This window comes from Dendrobates tinctorius, unplaced genomic scaffold (assembly GCF_039654945.1).
Source record: "Dendrobates tinctorius isolate UK_male_01 unplaced genomic scaffold, ASM3965494v1 ptg000016l, whole genome shotgun sequence".
Classification (NCBI taxonomy): domain Eukaryota; kingdom Metazoa; phylum Chordata; class Amphibia; order Anura; family Dendrobatidae; genus Dendrobates; species Dendrobates tinctorius.
In genome coordinates this window covers 78,593,297-78,611,651 of record NW_027361684.1, presented here as the reverse complement: position 1 = coordinate 78,611,651, position 18,355 = coordinate 78,593,297, and the positions used below count along the sequence as shown (strand labels likewise).

At 42.7% G+C, this 18,355-nt stretch overlaps 1 protein-coding gene across 1 annotated transcript in view; it reads left to right on the top strand.

Moving 5' to 3' along the window:
• Positions 1–18,355, top strand: part of ANOS1 (anosmin 1) — a 309,454-nt gene that overhangs the window by 147,603 nt on the left and 143,496 nt on the right. Inside the window, exon 4 of the mRNA XM_073565978.1 lies at positions 11,334–11,556. Coding sequence (XP_073422079.1) covers positions 11,334–11,556 — 223 coding nt within the window. The remainder of the gene's footprint in view (positions 1–11,333; positions 11,557–18,355) is intronic.

The window sequence follows — 18,355 nt, the reverse complement described above, 5'->3', positions numbered from 1 at the left end:
AAACCCAGCTCCTACAGGTGAGGTGGAAGGTCTAATGAAGCCTTTTCGAAGGCTATCTGCTACGTATTCCTTCATGGCTACACGCTCAGGACCAGAGAGGTTGAATATTCTCCCCTTAGGGAGATGGGCACCAGGGACCAATTCAATAGGACAATCGTATTCTCTGTGAGGAGGTAGTTTCTCCGACTCCACTATAGAGAAAACATCTTCATAATCCCTAAACGCATATGGAATAGAAGGTGTTTTAATTTTAATCTGGTTTACTGAAAAAGACATACAGTTACTCTGACACCGTGGACTCCAGCGCACAACGTCACCTATGCACCAGTCAATAACCGGATTATGTTGTGCAACCATGGCATGCCTAACACAACTGGATCGGATAAATTGTATATAACAAAAAATGACATTTGCTCGTTATGTAATGTCCCCACTGACATAGAAATTTCGGCAGTAACGAATTCCACGCCTCCTTGGAATATAGATGTACCATTAATCGCAGTAGTCTGAATAGGCGCTTTAAGCCTTGACAGAGGTACACCAAGGCTCTTAGCAAATGAAAAATCCATAAGGTTGCCAGCAGCACCACAATCCACATAAGCCTTCACACACAGACGTTTCTTAGCAAAAGAAAGGGAAACTGATAACAACAGTTTGGCCGCATTTGCGGGCAATACCTGACCCCCAGAGCTGTCCAGGGGGCGATGATCCAGGGATGTGGATTTCCAACAGCCAGCATTTTCCTTGAAGCTTCCAAGCTGCAGCATGCTTGAGCCTGAGAGCGACCTTCCAGGCTGTGCAATGTAACAGGTGTTTGGGCCAAGAATCAGCTCAGTCAGGAGGAAGGAAAAAAAAAGTGAGGAAAAACTGCTTTTATATGTGTTAAGTATAGACACAAAAAGCCGTTTTATTTTTGAGGCCGGATATAATGTGACGTCTGCCTGCGGTCTGGACTGCAGCCAGACAGCACCCCGAGAAACACTGAGACCCTTTACCCCTATACAGGGATCTGGATTTATAGCAGAGCCCAGGAGGCGCTGTCTGAATAGGAGCAATGACCAGAGCAGGACGGTCGCCAGAAAGGTGTTCCAATACAGGACACAGAGGCAATGATATCCGAGACTAAACCAGTCAGGCAGAAATGGTATAAAAACAGTAGACAGTAGCAGAGTCAGATTCCAGGCCGAAGCCAGAGTCATAAACCAGGAGGGCAGCAGAGGTACAAAGTCGTTAGGCAGAAGCAGAGTCAGAATCCAGGCCAAAGTAAGAGTCATAAACCAGGAGAGCAGCAGAGGTACAGAATCGTTAGGCAGAAGCAGAGTCAGAATCCAGGCCGAAGTCAGTGTCATAAACCAGGAGAGTCGCAGAGGTACAGAATCGTTAGGCAGAAGCAGAGTCAGAAGTCCAGGCAAAAGTCAGAGTCAGTAAAACAGCAATTCACACAGTAACACGCAGGGGAACCAAGAATATATCCGGCGGCCTGCAAGAGCAGTCCCAAGGTATTTGAGGGATCAGGTCATCCCTTACAGGCCCGTGGCCTGATGATGTCATCCGGACCGCCCCCAGGACCAGGCTGGATGGTAATGCACCAGCCCCTTCATGACTGATTGAGGAGCGAAGCCTGCGTCCAGCGGACGCCTGCGCAGGAGCCTCATGACTATCGCCGCCATCACTCGGGGTTGAAGCACAACGCCTCCCAGAGACCAAGGCCGAGACTGCAGGCCACGGGTCAGCCGGTGATAGGACAGTCCGGGGCCTCCTAGTGGTCGAGGCTGGGACAGCAGGCCCTGAGTCTGATGGTGATGTGATAGTCCGGCGCCTCCTACTGGCCGAGGCCGGGACAACAGGCCCTGAGTCTGGCGGTGCCGTGACAAGCGTGAGCTGCACTCATACACAGTCAGAGACCTCTCAGACAGCCGTGAACAGTGCAGCAAAGTGGACACTAGCACTGAAAGGCTGCAGAAAGGCTCCGCTGTCTACTACTAGTGTTTGCAACCAACGTATATGGATACGGATGGAAGCACACTAGATTGAAATTATGTAAAAAATGCAGCTCAAAAATTAAAAGATGTATGAGGCAGCAGTGATCACACTGGGTGGCCTACAGCCTGACGTGGCTGCAGGACCCACTCCACAGCGTGAGCTGCACTCACACAGCCCTTGCAGACAGCTGTGAACACTGCTGCTAGGGCAAAGAAGGCTACAGTGGTAGTTTATGTAGCCTGGGTAAAGCACTAGATGTTTGGTGGAATCGCTATTTCTAACTGTCCCTCACAGTCTTCTACAGCAGCCTGTCCCTAACTGAATTCACAGCAGAGTGAACCAGAAATGGCGGCTGCGGTGGCTTTTATAGTGCATCATGACATCATTTTGGCAGCCAATCACAGCCATGCCAATAGTTAACATGCCTACATGCCTAACAGGATGTGCCCACACTTCGGAGGATTCCCATTGGCTTAATCAAAGCAAGCAGGCTCATAGCATGATGGGAACTTCCGATTCCGGTATCCGATATGACAAAAGTATCGGAAGTCAGTATCGGAATTCCGATACCGCTAATATCGGCCGATACCCGATACTTGCGGTATCGGAATGCTCAACACTAGTCACCAGATTTCACAATAGAAACTGCATACATTATTAGCTTATGCATCCAATTGTATTCAGTAATCCCCTTGCCTAACAGACAGCTGCAGCATGTACAGAGCAGTGTGAGGTTTCAGCAAGGAAGAGGGACACTGAGAAGCAGTCAATCAGCTGAACGGAAATTAAATTAAACTTTTAGAAAGGATTTATTATATCACCATTCATACTTAGGGTACCGTTACACTTGGTGATGCACCAGCGATCCCGACAACGATATGGATCGCTGGTGCATCGCTAAGTGGTCGCTAGTGAACTGCCACACAGGCAAATCTCACCAGTGACATCGCAGGGGTCGGGGGTCGCTACTTACCTGTCAGACGCGGCGATCCTGACGTCCTCCCGCCCGCGTCCACGCGTCGCCACAGGAAGCCCAGCAGGAAGCGCCCGATGAGAAATGGTCCAGGACGTTCTCGCGCGACCAGTGATGAGCAGCGGGGGTGCCGGTCGGAGGTAAGTATCAGACATAGCGATATCGCTAGCAATATCACTGCTACGTCACAAAATCGGTGATGTTACAGCAATATTGCTAGCGATATCGCAATGTGTAACGGGCCCTTTAGATTTTCAAAGTGCAGCATCCATATAAAACCTTAGACATCTTTTTAAAATCTTTGCAGTTTGTGTTGTGATATCTAGTGACAGGTCAACTTTAATTACATTTTAATGACTGATAATGATTTTGTTTTATATGAAAAAAACACGGCACTCATGTACTTGTCAGCTGTAAGTGCTCAAGTAGTGTATCCAGCCCGCCGTATCAATGTTCAGAAAAAACTTGGCACTCATAAATAGGAAAATCAATATTTCATTTATTATGCATCCAGACTATAAGTTGAAGGTTTTCGGTCCACCACAGGACCTTCATCAGCACAGTCTGGCTCAGTAGTGTAGGTTTATTCTCTTTATGTATTGGATTTTCACAGGTAGGCTATTAATGCCTGGAGGGTGGAATCCAATGTATATGGGAACTGCGCATCTGTATTATGCGACAGATTATCGCTATTGGTATGCGCTGACTGCTGGTTATGTAATACCGCGCTTCTGCAGAGTGCGACCGCCGTCGCTGTGGAGGTCCACTTTAACTACATTTTAATGACTGATAATGATTTTGTTTTAGACTTAAATATCACTAAGTAGGAAGATACTTAATATGAAGTTATGTCCTTGATCTTCCTCTATAAAAATGATAAAAATGTATAGGAATTCACAAAAAATGATGCCTCTATATGTCTGTATCTTTATAGTGTACTGCTGTAATGTTTTTTAATGATACATTTTGCATACCCTAATCGAGAAACAGTTTAACACAAATCTTTCAATTTTTTGTCTGCCGACAGACCATTGCATTGCAACTGTAGACTGTGAGATTCTGGATAAATGTGGAGCATCGAGCTGATCAGTAATTGAACCTAAATTTAGAACTTCAAGAATAGTAATGAAGAGCAAAACACTTATAGTTCAGAAAAAAGCTGCAAAAACAGAGCAATGGAGATTAAGGCCAAGGGGCAAATGAGACCCCAAGGGATAATAAACCATTTTAATTAACTAGCTGCAAATTTGCAACCCACAGAAGACAACACTTTTCTTCATGTGCATTGCTTTTAAGTGAGATTTTATAATTAAAGGGGCAAATACTGTAAAACACAAGCTGTATTTTATAAAAAGCACTATACAAATAGCACTGACAGTCAGGAATGACTGCTTCAGGAGCTTATCGGAACGGAGGATGATCAACCAAAGCTTTTCATCACAGTGGAGGCATTTGTCCCTAAGCACAACAGACTTCCTCTCAGATAAACTAATCCTAAAATAGCTCATAACATATGGCAATAGCTTATATGAAAATATTGAAATGGTAACATGTCATGTATATCAACTTTGAGGGAATAAACACGTGTATGTACAGTATGTTGACAGAACTCATCGTTATATTGTGTGTTTTCAATAGACTTGTAGGAAAATCTACTGAATATCTTAACACACAAAGCTATGATACACAAAAGAAGAAGTAATATGACTAATTCAGCTCTGTGGCATCTGTGCATATATCATTGGCTGCTGTTTGGTATAATACAATATTAATGAAAAAAAGTAGCTAAAAAGAGAAGATGAAGTGCCTACATACTATAAAAGGAGCAAAGGCAGCAGCTTAGTGGCTCATAGAGAGGTGGAACATAGGCTTTAGCAGCATTTACGCTGAAAAATAATCATGCATGACTGTTCTTAAAAATGCTTGTTTCACAATAATCTTTCAGTGTAAACTGGACTTGCAATGCCCAGAACTATGGCAGCCTAAGTGCACTGAGCAACTAAAAGAGAAGCTGAAGAACATACATACTATAATAGCAGCAAAGGCAGCAGCTTTGTGTCTCATGGAAAACTGGGACATAGGCTTCAGCTGGATTTACACTGAAAAATAATTATGAACAAGTGATCTTATTAACACTTGTTTCACGATACTTTTTCAGTGTAAACAGGCTGATGATTTCTCAATAGATGGACAAAACTCTCATTCAGTAGATGAAATGATCTTTTACGAAGCACGGGAGATCATCATTATTGGCAGTGCATTGCCTTGTGCAAACTGGACTTTCAATGCTGAGAATTGTGGAAGCCTATGTGCACTGCGTGATGTGGCACCCCAGAGTCCGGTTGCCATAGTGACATTGCCTCCCTCTACAGGGTGATATCATGCCTGGAGGCAGGAGGGGGCCCCCATGCCAGGTAACACAGTGTTCATGACAATTTCTGCTGCAGGCCAGAAAGGGGAGCTTTCTTATCAATTCTGGCCAGCAGGTGGGGTTAGTGAGTCAGTAAGAAGACAGCTGAGAGAGTAAACAAGAGAGTTGTCATGGAAACAAGAGCAGTTGGAGCTCATGACAAGACAGTTGGTGTTGGTCTGTGGAGACGGACGGGACAGGAGCAGAGACAAGGGGCTCTTGGGAACTAAAATTGTGTATAGCTAACCCCAGAGCGAAGCGCTAATAAAAAGGGACTGCAGAGTCCTTGGCTGGGCAGGAGCTGAACGCCCTGACAGCCGAATCTGGAGTGCAGGGGACTGCAAATTCCTTGGCCACACTGAACATCTGAAGGCATGGCGGCAGACCAAGAGCCCAGGGCTGACAGTGAAAAGGACAGTGCCCATGATATAGGCTGCCATACAGGTTAGCAATCATCACGCAGAAGAGGGCCGCAGCTTAGCTACAAGCAGCAGGGACCAAAAAACAGAGCACAGAAGGAAGGCCCCCAACCCCACCTGGCAGGGTGGATCCCCTGAATGCCTCCAGGCGAGCCGGACTCAATCCATCATCTGTATGTGGTATCCCAGATTGCATTTACCTTCAAGTAAAAGGTAAAGAAAACTGCACCTCTCTGTGTCCTTCACTTTTCCTCTGCACCACAACGTTCACCACCATCTGGACAATCAAACATATTTGCCCTGGGGCCCTGCTCTACCTGTGGGGAGCTGAACCATCTTTGCTGCGTCACCATCAGCCCAGTGGATCAATACCGCAGCTTCGGCCGCCCATTGCCGAACACCACGGATGGCGTTACGATTAAACACCACATAACTTTCCTCTATTTTTTACTGGACGCCCAGGGCCATGGACCGGGTCACTGCCACCGTGACATCCCCTTTAAAGAACCTGACCAGCCCGGTACCAAGTAACCTAAGGCCCTCTGGGGCGCTCAAAACTGGACTTTCAGTGCTAAGAATTGTGGAAGCCTATGTGCTCTGCGTGATCCATAACAGATCACTCAATTAATCAATTAACGTTTACTGTGGTCTGTCTGTGTAAACACGTTATTAAATGGCCACAGACCAGTAAAAGTTTACCAATGGATGGTCATCTAGTGATGCCGTTAAGTCTCTGTAAATTGACCCTTACTTTAGCCTGCTTTCCTAACACAAGGGGACCCATCCACTTCTACACAGATATTTATTGGCCTCATTTCCTCCTAGAGATCAGTAGAAAGGCAGGGAAAAAAACTCTGAGGAACACTTATCAAACCTGGCTAAAGGTACTGTCACACTAAGCGATATCGCTAGCAATATCGCTATAACTTGTGACGTTATAGCGATATTGCTAGCGATATCGCTGTGTCTGATACTTACCTACGACCCGCTCCCCCGCTGGTTATCGCTGATCGCGCGAGAACGTTCAGGACTGCTTCTCGTCGTCAGCTTCCTGTGGCGCTTCCTGTGGAGAGATGAGCGACGAGCGTGGAGCCGGGCGGGAGGACGCAGGATCGCCTAGTGTGACAGGTAAGTAGCGACCCCCATCCCCAGCGATGTCGCTGGTGAGATCTTCCTGTGTGGCAGCTCACTAGCGACCACTTAGCGATGTACCAGTGATCCTGACCGCGTCATATCGCGCTGGTCGGGATCGCTGGTACATCGCTAAGTGTGACAGTACCTTAAGAGGAAAACTGTCTTGCTTACCATCTTCATCCAATCATAGTGCAACTTTCATTTAATCAGAACTATTTAGATACTTCTAGACAGACCACAGACTTTAAATGTCCTGGCAGTCCACACTTTACTCTACACTGACACAATATACTGTAAGTAATATGGCCAAGAGCATGTTCACATCAAGCTCTCCCAAACTATTATCAAAATCATAATGAGAAAGTGGAATACTCTAAATATAAAATCTAGCAACAAAAGAAAAAGAGTAGCAGCGAGCCACACACAGTAACTTTACATATAATGTTTATTAGAAAAATCACCATAAAAACATGTTAGACATGATATGTATAGACATAATGCATAGAAGTGGAGGAGACATGAAGATAGGCAAGGGGTAGATTCAGGGTCAAAATTGTAACCTGAGAAAGCTAGGTTAATGAATGTCACATGTATATGCATGAAGTAAAACCGTAAAAGGCTGAATGACAGAGTATGCCTATTCATAAGTGTAATCACAGATCATAACACATATCCAGCTGCTTACCCATCATAGGTTCTGACCACACCAGCCACCCTTGCGGCCCCTGGCATGCATTTTGCCATTTTGTATACAGAACAGGAAGCACTGACAGTGCTTCCTCCTCTGGATCTAGTGATCATGTTATTGCTGGGTGTAGGGAGGGAGCAGAAGCTGCTGGGTCCTAGGAGATCCAGTTAGATCTGTTATGCAACCAAAAGGCTGATTTTCCTCTGTACCTGCAGCTAGTATATCAGCAATAAAAATGATGTACTAATGTGTTAAAATGTCCTGCAAAGGTCTTTTTAGACCTTATGGGGTCAAAGAATGTAAAATAATTGAACAATAAAAAAAAACATTACCAGTCCAAATAGTTGTTTATAGCCCCACTCCCACTGAAAAATAATATTATATTATAAATATGTTCAATGTGCAAAAACAATTTCTACAGAAAGAGTAATGAAATTTAAAAAAAAAAAAAATTAGCAGCCTTTTGTAAATTCGAAAAATAGACACATTTCCTATTTTGTTTTACATTTTCCTCCAAATATCAGTCAAAAATGTTTGCATTTCTGAACGATAAAAATATTTAGAGTTTTAAACTGTAAGATGAAACCAGAAAATGTGTCCGGATAATTTGATAAATTATGCTCAGCCTACCTTCATCAGTGAGTGATAAAAAAGATAGGCAAAAAAAATTTACACCTTTTTTTTAAGATAAGATAATCCTTTAATCCTCCCACCATGGGGAAATTCAGAGCATTACAGCAGCAAGGCAGGAACAAGTACAGATACAGATGCATAAAGGCATTACATTGACAGTAGTTAGGTACATATACGAAGAAAAAAAAAATGTAAGCGGACTGTCACAACTTTGGATCTATCAGTTCTCTGTTTGGGTCGTTCTCCGTTTTGGACAGTGCTGGTTATACAGCCTAACTGCAGCAGGAAGGAAGGACTTTCGATTGCGCTCCCTCTCACATTTAGGATGAAGTAGCCGGTCACTGACAGTACTGCACATCTTTGTCACGGTCTCATGCATGGGATGGGAATCATTCTGCACCATGTAGCTCACCTTGGCCAGTATCCTCCTGTCGCCTACTTCCTGAACTGGGTCAAGGGGGCATCCCAGGACAGAGCTGGCCCTTCTAATCAGTTTGTCCAGCCTATTCCTGTCCCTGGTTGATATGCCACTACCCCAGCACGCCACACCAAAGAAGATGACTGATGCCACAACAGAGTTGAAGAAGGATGCAAGGAGTGCCCCTCTAACTCCGAAGGCTCTCAGCCTTCTGAGCAGATAAAGCCTGCTTTGACCCTTCCTGTACACTGCATCCAAGTGATGGGCCCAGTCAAGCTTATTATTGAGGATCACACCAAGGTACTTATAGGTGTCGACTATCTCAATGTCATTTTCCTGAATGTTCACCACTACTGGTGGATTTTTGCCCTTGCGAAAGTCCACCACCAATTCCTTGGTCTTCCCGGAATTAATCCTAAGGTGGTTTGTCTGACACCACTCCACAAAAGCTTGGTTAGTATCTCTGTACTCTCTTTCATCTCCTCCTGTGATGAGGCCTACTATTGCAGAGTCATCAGAATACTTCTGCAAGTAGCAGCTAGATGAGTTGCACCTAAAATCTGCAGTGTACAGTGTGAAGAGAAAAGGGGCAAGAACTGTACCTTGAGGTGCCCCTGTATTGCACATCACTGTGTCTGACACACTGTCCCGAACCTTTACAAACTGAGGTCGGTTCGTGAGGTAGTTAAGGATCCAGGTGGAGAGTTGGAGGTCCACACCAACAAGGCCCAGCTTGTCTCTCAGTAGACCTGGCTGTATGGTGTTAAAAGCACTAGAGAAATCGAAGAACATTATTCTCACAGTGTTCCCAGGTTTCTCCAGGTGAGAGAGAGTCCTATCTAGAAGGTGGATAATGGCATCATCCACACCAATGCCCGGCCTGTAGGCAAACTGGAGAGGGTCCATATCCGAGCTCACTAGAGGACGGAGACGTGTGAGAACCAATCTCTCTAGTACCTTCATCAGGTGTGATGTCAATGATACAGGTCTATAGTCATTAAGGTCTTTCAGATAAGGTTTCTTCGGAACTGGTACCACACACGATAATTTCCACAGTTGTGGTATTATACCCATTCTCAGGCTCATATTGAACAGATATGTAATGATCTCACTCAGCTGGTGCCCGCAGGTCTTGATTAGCCTTGCACTGATGCCGTCAGGACCTACAGCCTTCAAAACTTTGATCTTATTCAGTTCTTTTGCAACCTGGGTACTTGTGAAGAACAGACCCTGGCTCAGTTGACAAGTTGCAGCAGGGGGTGAGGTTATTGTAGCAGAGAGGTGTGAATGGTATGCAGGGGCAGGAGCAGCCAGTGTGTGATTAAATCTGTTAAAGAATAGATTAAGTTCATTAAGCCCCTCTTTATCTACAACCATCCTGGAGACAGTCTGTCGCCCAGATATAGACTTTAGACCCTCCCAGACTTCATGGATCCTTTTCTGTGACAATTTCAGTTCAATCCTTCTCTTATAATTAGCCTTTCCCTGCCTGATTAGATACTTCAGATCCTTCTGAACCTCTCTCAGCCTACCCTTGTCACCTGATCTGAAGGCCAACTTCTTCTCTTTGAGAAGAGCCTTTATTCCGGGGCTGATCCATGGTTTGTTGTTAGAGAAGCACATCACTACTTTTGTGGGTACCGTGTTGTCTACACAGAAATTAATGTAGTCCGTTATACAGTGTGTGAGACCTTCCATGTCATCACCATAGGAATCTTGCAGCACTTTAGCCACTCTGTATTGATATAGGAAAGTGAAGCCAGGAACCTTAAAGCTGCATTGGCAGGCAATCACTTCTGGGTGAGCTGAGGAAGATGGTATGTTTAGTTTTGAGTGAAGATTGGCCGCAGCTAATGGAGCTGTAAAGATCACTGTATGCCATATAAAAAGTCATAAACACATAAAAAGCAATGACAGCTCACCCAACAAATTGCTTGAATTGTTAAATGAGAGTCCAGTACATTGCTTTGCAAGGCATTGAAGCAGCCAACTAATGACCATTTGTGGACCAGCCCAATCTGCAGATTAAAAATCAAAAAATCTCTATTGTAGATCCTTTAAAATTGAATCACAGGTCTACAGTGCAATGAAAATCTGAAACGCGTTTTCAACTTGGCAAATTTTCATAACCATGGGAATACCAATCCAATATCAGTGCAAAACCAATGTTTGGTATTGATTATCTTCATAATTAAGAACATTTGCCACATCTGAAAGGCGTTGAAGATTTTTATAGCTCTGTAAACCTGCTCTGCAATTTTAAAGGATTTACTGTGAAGGTTTTTTTTTACCTTGTTGATTAAGCTTGTTCCCAAATGGTTAATTGTTGGCACATAAGAAGTCACCAGTTTTTAAATAGTGGCACATGGTAGGTTAAAAGTCATTGTTGATTTTAAACTGGTTCCGAAGTTACCACTCTCTGTGGAGATACTGTATAAATAGGGATTTGCATGTGATCATTACCATTGCTAGTCCACCTGAACTTCTTAGGCTGGTACATGCTCAGTCCTGAATTATTAATGGATTAGACAGTACTTTCCACCAAGGAGAGAGAACATACTGTACATATTAAGATTATTTTTTTTCAACTTTTCATAGTGTTAGTGGAGAAGATTGTAAAAGTTGGAGTCAGCAAAGAAAATAATAGTAAAATTTTCTATCATTTTTTTTTGCAGCCACTGTTTCCGAAGAAGCACTATGAATGTTTGACCAGCTGTGAGTTTCTGAAATCCGTTCTGTCAGTGAAGCAAGGCGACTGTCCAGCTCCAGAGAAAGCCAGTGGATTTGCGGCAGCCTGTGTGGAAAGCTGCGATGTTGATAATGAATGCTCTGGGGTAAAGAAATGCTGTTCAAATGGATGTGGTCATACATGTCAAGTACCAAAAAACTTGTACAAAGGTAGGACTTCTGGGGAACGTATTGTCATTTCCTGAAGGTAGAAATATAAATTGTAATTTTTGTAGGGAAATAATTTCTTTCTGTAATCTGATATGGATGACCTTTAGGCTATGGCCGCACGTAGCGTTTTAAAACGCACACTAAAAGCCAGACTCCTTCCCAGAAATCGCACGCTTTTTTCCACGCGATTTCACTGCGATTTTACCGCGATTCTGTTTGCGATTTTGCCGCGATTTTCTCAGGCACTTTCCAAGCGATTTGAAGCATCGCTTGGAAAGCGATTGACAGGTTGGTCACACTCATCAAACATAGTGTTTGACAAGTGTGACCAGCTTTTAACTATTGAGGCCGCCTATGCGGCATCAATAGTAAGAGATAAAATGTTAAAAATGATAAAAAAATAAAAAATCGGGGTATATTTACCTTCCGAAGTCCCGCGCTGCCATCCCGGGCCACAGCGTTCCCAGTAATGCCTTGCGAGACCTGTGATGACGTTGGTCTCGCGTTACTATAGCGATCTCGCGAGACCGCTAGAGTCACGCGAGACTGCGTCATCACAGGACCTTGCCGCAAGGCATTACTGGGAACGCTTAGGCCAGGAATTCAGCGTGGGACGTCGGAAGGTAAATATACCCCGATTTTTAATTTTTTATTCTTTTTTTACAGGGGTAAGGTACCCAGGGCCTGGAGGACAGTCTCCTCTCCTCCACACTGTGGGTACCAACCGCACATGAGACGCTTAACTTCCCGCATGGTGGGCATAGCCACATGCGGGAAGTAAGCGATTCTCATGCATTCCTATGGGTGCGGAATCGCAACAATTCTTTGCGATTTCGCACAAAAGAATGAGCATGCTGCGATTTTTTCCGCGATGCGTTTCTGCCGCGGATAAAAGCGCAGCATTAGCACAGCATGTGCGGAATGCCATAGGAATGCATGGGGGGCGTTCTGTACACGATTTTTAAATGTTTTCGCTGCATTTTCGCGCCGGGATGGCAGCGTGGGACGCCGGAAGGTCAATATACCCCGATTTTTTTATTTTGTTTAGCATTTTTACATTTTATCTTTTACTACTGATGCCGCATAGGCGGCCTCAATAGTAAAAACCTGGTCACACTTGTCAAACACTATGTTTGACGAGTGTGACCAACCTGTCAATCACTTTCCAAGCGATGCTTCAAATCGCTTGGAAAGTGCTTGAATATCGCACGCGAAAATCACGGCAAAATCGCGATAATAATCGCGGTAAAATCGCGGTGAAATCGCGTGGAAAAAAACGCGCGATTTCTGGGAAGGAGTCCGGTTTTTAGTGTCCGGAATAAAACGCTACGTGGGCACATAGCCTAAAGGATTCAAGTTAATGCAAATAATTTTATTTCTTTTTATTTTTAATGTACATTAAGAATACCGCTAACTAGAGATAAGCAAATCTCCTGAACTACAGAAAAACAAAAGTGCCTAAGATTGCAGTAAAAAGGTATTTATCATGCTTTAAGGTCTTCATAGATCCCATGGAATAATAAATGGAGGTGGGAAGGGGTTTATCGTAATTAAAAAAAACATTAACTCATTGTCCTAGGTCCTCACGTGACTTCTTATTCTGATTCTGCTGTAGTTATTGAGTCAGGCGATTTGTGTCACCTCCTATGGGCTTTAGTGGCAGAAGAACCCAAGTCCTACAGTTGTGGCCAAAAGTATTGACACCCCTGCAATTTTGTCAGATAATACTCAGTTTCATCCTGAAAATGATTGCAATCACAAATTCTTTGGTATTATTATCTTCATTTAATTTGTCTTAAATGAAAAAACACAAAAGAGAATGAAGCAAAAAGCAAAGCATTGATCATTTAACACAAAACTCCAAAAATGGGCCAGACAAAAGTATTGGCACCCTCAGCCTAATACTTGGTTGCACAACCTTTAGCCAAAATAACTGCGACCAACCGCTTCCGGTAACCATCAATGAGTTTCTTACAATGCTCTGCTGGAAATTTAGACCATTCTTCTTTGGCAAACTGCTCCAGGTCCCTGATATTAGAAGGGTGCCTTCTCCAAACTGCCATTTTTAGATCTCTCCACAGGTGTTCTATGGGATTCTGGTTTGGTACTCATTGCTGGCCACCTTAGAAGTCTCCAGTGCTTTCTCTCAAACCATTTTCTAGTGCTTTTTGAAGTGTGTTTTGGGTCATTGTCCTGCTGGAAGACCCATGACCTCTGAGGGAGACCCAGCTTTCTCACACTGGGCCCTACATTATGCTGCAAAATTTGTTGGTAGTCTTCAGACTTCATAAAGCCATGCACACGGTCAAGCAGTCCAGTGCCAGAGGCAGCAAAGCAACCCCAAAACATCAGGGAACCTCTGCCATGTTTGACTGTAGGGACCGTGTTTTTTTCTTTGAATGCCTCTTTTTTTCTCCTGTAATCTCTATGTTGATGCCTTTGCCCAAAAAGCTCTACTTTTGTCTCATCTGACCAGAGAACATTCTTCCAAAATGTTTTAGGCTTTTTCAGGTAAGTTTTGGCAAACTCCAGCTTTTTTATGTCTCGGGGTAAGAAGTGGGGTCTTCCTGGGTCTCCTACCATACGGTCCCTTTTCATTCAGATGCCGACGGATAGTACGGGTTGACACTATTGTACCCTCGACCTGCAGGGCAGCTTGAACTTGTTTGGATGTTAGTCGAAGTTCTTTATCCAACATCCACACAATCTTGCGTTGAAATCTCTTGTTAATTTTTCTTTTCCGTCCACATCTAGGGAGGTTAGCCACAGTGCCATGGGCTTTAAACTTCTTGATGACACTGCGCACGGTAGACACAGGAACATTCTGGTCTTTGGAGATGGACTTGTAGCCTTGAGATTGCTCATGCTTCCTCACAATTTGGTTTCTCAAGTCCTCAGACAGTTCTTTGGTCTTCTTTCTTTTCTCCATGCTCAATGTGGTACATACAAGGACACAGGACAGAGGTTGAGTCAACTTTAATCCATGTCAACTGGCTGCTAGTGTGATTTAGTTATTGCCAACACCTGTTAAGTGCCACAGGTAAGTTACAGGTGCTGTTAATTACACAAATTAGAGAAGCATCACATGATTTTTCGAACAGTGCCAATACTTTTGTCCACCCTCTTTTTTATGTTTGGTGTGGAATTATATCCAATTTGGCTTTAGGACAATTCTTTTTGTGTTTTTTCATTTAAGACAAATTAAATGAAGATAATAATAACAAAGAATTTGTGTTTGCAATAATTTTCAGGAAGAAACTGAGTATTATCTGACAAAATTGCAGGGGTGTCAATACTTTTGGCCACAACTATATGTAGAGGACAAGGAAAGCTGCAGAGAAAGCATAAGGAGTCAGTTAGGGGCCTAGAACAAGTGAGTGTATTTTCTATTTTTAACCCTTCGGTGCCCTCCGTTTATAATGTTTTTGGGTCTGGCAAGGTCTTAGAGCATAATAAACGTTTTTTCCTCGCCTTATTAATATTTAATTTTGTTAGTTTTATATAATTTAACCTTTTCCCAGCCACAAAAAGAATTCACAAAGAAATGGGATAATTGCAAAGCAATTTGCATATCTCTACCTCTAAATTACCGTATTCCATTAAAAAAAAATAGATGCAAAATGATAACAGGTATAGTAATAAATATACAGCTCTGGCAAAAATTAAGAGACCACAACATCAAAACCCTGTCATGGGCAGCGCATTCTCCAGACCTGAACCCCATGAAAACCTCTGGAATGTAATCAAAAGGATGATGGATAGTCACAAGCCATCAAACAAAAAAGAACTGCTTACATTTTTGCGTCAGAAGCAGTGTGAAAGACTGGTGGAAAGCATGCCAAGACGCATGAAAGCTGTGATTAAAAATCATGGCTACTCCACAAAATATTGATTTCTGAACTCTTCCAGAGTTAAAACATTAGTATTTTTGTTTCTAAATGATTATGAACTTGTTTTCTTAGCATTATTTGAGGTCTGAAAGCACTGTTTTTTTTTATTTTGACCATTTTTCTTTGTCAGAAAAAAAATACAAAATGTATTGCTTGGAAATTTGGAGTCACGTAGTCAGAAAGTTATAGACTAAAAGAACAATTTACATTTTACTCAAAAATATACCTATAAAGACAAAAATCAGACAAACTGAACATTTGAAAGTGGTCTCTTAATTTCTTAATTTTTTTCAGAGCTGTAGATAGATAGATAGATGTATTTGATACACTGCCATTTTGCAAGCTTTTCCACCTACAAAAAATGGAGAGGTCTTTAATTGTTTTCGTAGGTACACTTCAACTATGAGAGACAAAATCTACAAATAGAAAAACAGAAAATCACATTGTTACAGAATTTTTTTTTAAGGAAATATTTGTATGTACAATAAGTAGGCATTGAGTCTAAGTCCAGAGATCTGCACCCTATTTTTCACAATACTTGATGATTTTTATGCCTTAAGGGGGTTTTATACATAGCGATATCGCTAGCAGTATCGCTATAATGTCACGGATTTTGTGACATTATAGCGATATTGCTAGCGATATCGCTATGTGTGATACTTACCTCCGACCGGCTCCCCCGCTGTCTGTTGCTGATCGCGCGAGATCGGCCGGCTTCATTTCTCGTCGGGCGCTTCCTGCTGGGCTTCCTGTGGTGCCGACGAGTGACGTGTGGAAGCGGGCGGGAGGACGTCAGGATCGCCGCGTCTGAAAGGTAAGTATCGTCCGCTGCATCGCTGCTGCATCGCTGTGAGATCTGCCTGTGTGGCAACTCACTAGCGACCATTTAGCTATGCACCAGCAATCCTGACCGGGTCGTATCGTGTTCGGGATCGCTGGTGCATCGCGAAATGTAAAAGGGCCTTTACAGTAGGCCACTGACCACTTAATACAAGACTGTCCTTGGAGAAATTCTGGTACATACAAGGTTGACAGTTCATTATGCGACTGCTTTGCTTCCAGCAAATATTCAGTGAATAGCCTGACATCAGTTCATTGTCTGACCACTCACAGTAGGATATCAGCATTCAATGAAAGGCTCTTATAAAGCAGATGCTTTTTACCTGGAGGATAAGAGGCTAATTGTGCTCTCTTTATTACTCTTTCATTATCTAAAGAAAGTGATACTAAAGAGTGCTCGGACATTATAAAAGATACATTATTGAAGTCAAGCATGTCCAATTCTGCAAATGTAGAGTGGAAAGTAGTCATTATTCAGAATAGTGCATGTTGTTCAGGCCAGAAGAGCCATGTGGACCTCACACCCTTTCATTACATGATGAATTAAAGGAAATACTTAGCTTAATAGTACTAATGATATCTCCCACATCTGGCAGTGTATATTGCTCTAACAGAAACATGCTGACACGTACCATCACTAATGAATTCGGAGCAACTAAAGGAAACATTCTTGTGCAGAATCCATTCATTTCACAACAAGACAAGGTTGGATTGATAACAAACTTGGAGCATACTTAAATTAGATTGTGTTTGAATAATCCTGTATAGCTTTAATGGATTTGGAATAGGGGCATACTGACTACACAGTCACAAAGATAGTGCCAGATGACACACATGATTCTTAAAATTTCTTAAGTCCTTAGTCTTGTTCTTTGTAAAAATAACAAATTAAGCCTTATATTTGCCTTGCCAGTCCATTGATTAATGCAGTCTTTTGACATGCCTGCAGTGGTCATGTCACAAAACTACACCACATGACCACTGCAACTGATCACTGCTTTCAACTGCCACACTGAGACATCAGCGACATTATGGTAACAGCGATTTACCACTTTGATTAAGATTTGCAGTTTTTGGAAGAAATCAACTTTATTTGTTTCTATAGAAATGCTAGAAATGCCCTAAGCCTGTTTATTAGCTGTGCAATATAAATTGGACTAAATTATAATACAATGCACAGCCCATGGACTTCGTGAATGTAATGCTGTATCTAAAAAAAGCAACTCATCCTCTTACCTTGTACAACCCTTCTAAGTTCTAAGAAATATAGATTTCCATGTATTTTTTTATAATGTTAATTTGTTTCAGGACAAATCGTTCCTCATTGTGCCTGAGCTACTGTTCTCCATCTGTTAATATCACGGGACAACAAAGTTAAATCCCTGCAATTATAAGATTAGACATAACAAATAGTTTGTCTGACGTGAGCCACCTGGTTAGATGATTTTTTTCTGCACTGTGCAGTTATTCTGAATGTTTCTATGGCTCTGTACTTGTTATTTTGTTGCAACGTTTATTTTAGGTATTGAGCGTACTGATAAGATAACTGAAGTATTTCTAGTACTATGGTAGATTTATCAATATTTTTTATTTGAAGAAAACAGCTTAAGAACAACATTTTTTCAATGAAAGATTGTGTAGGAACTTGAGTACAGTACAGTACGTATATAAGGGTTGATACATCAAGATTGCCATTGTTCACTCTAGTCTTAATGAACAGCTTGCATTAATTAAGAGACACAATCCACATACTGAATCAGGCACATCTTACAAGTGCCATGTGCTAGAAATGTACTTCAGGAGAAAGGTGCGATACTAAAGAGATGTAACTTTTAATGAATTTAATAGGTGGACATAGCCATGCCCTATCCTACCCATACCCTTTTGTTATTGGCATAGCTGTAGACATAGCAATGCCCTATCCCACCTATACCCTTTCCTTATTGGCACAGCTGTGGACATAGCCATGCCCTATCCCATGCCCTATCCCACCCAATGACCTTTCCTCATTGGCGTAGTTGACCAGGACTGGCATGAAAATGACAAAAGTCGTATTACTTATTCACAAC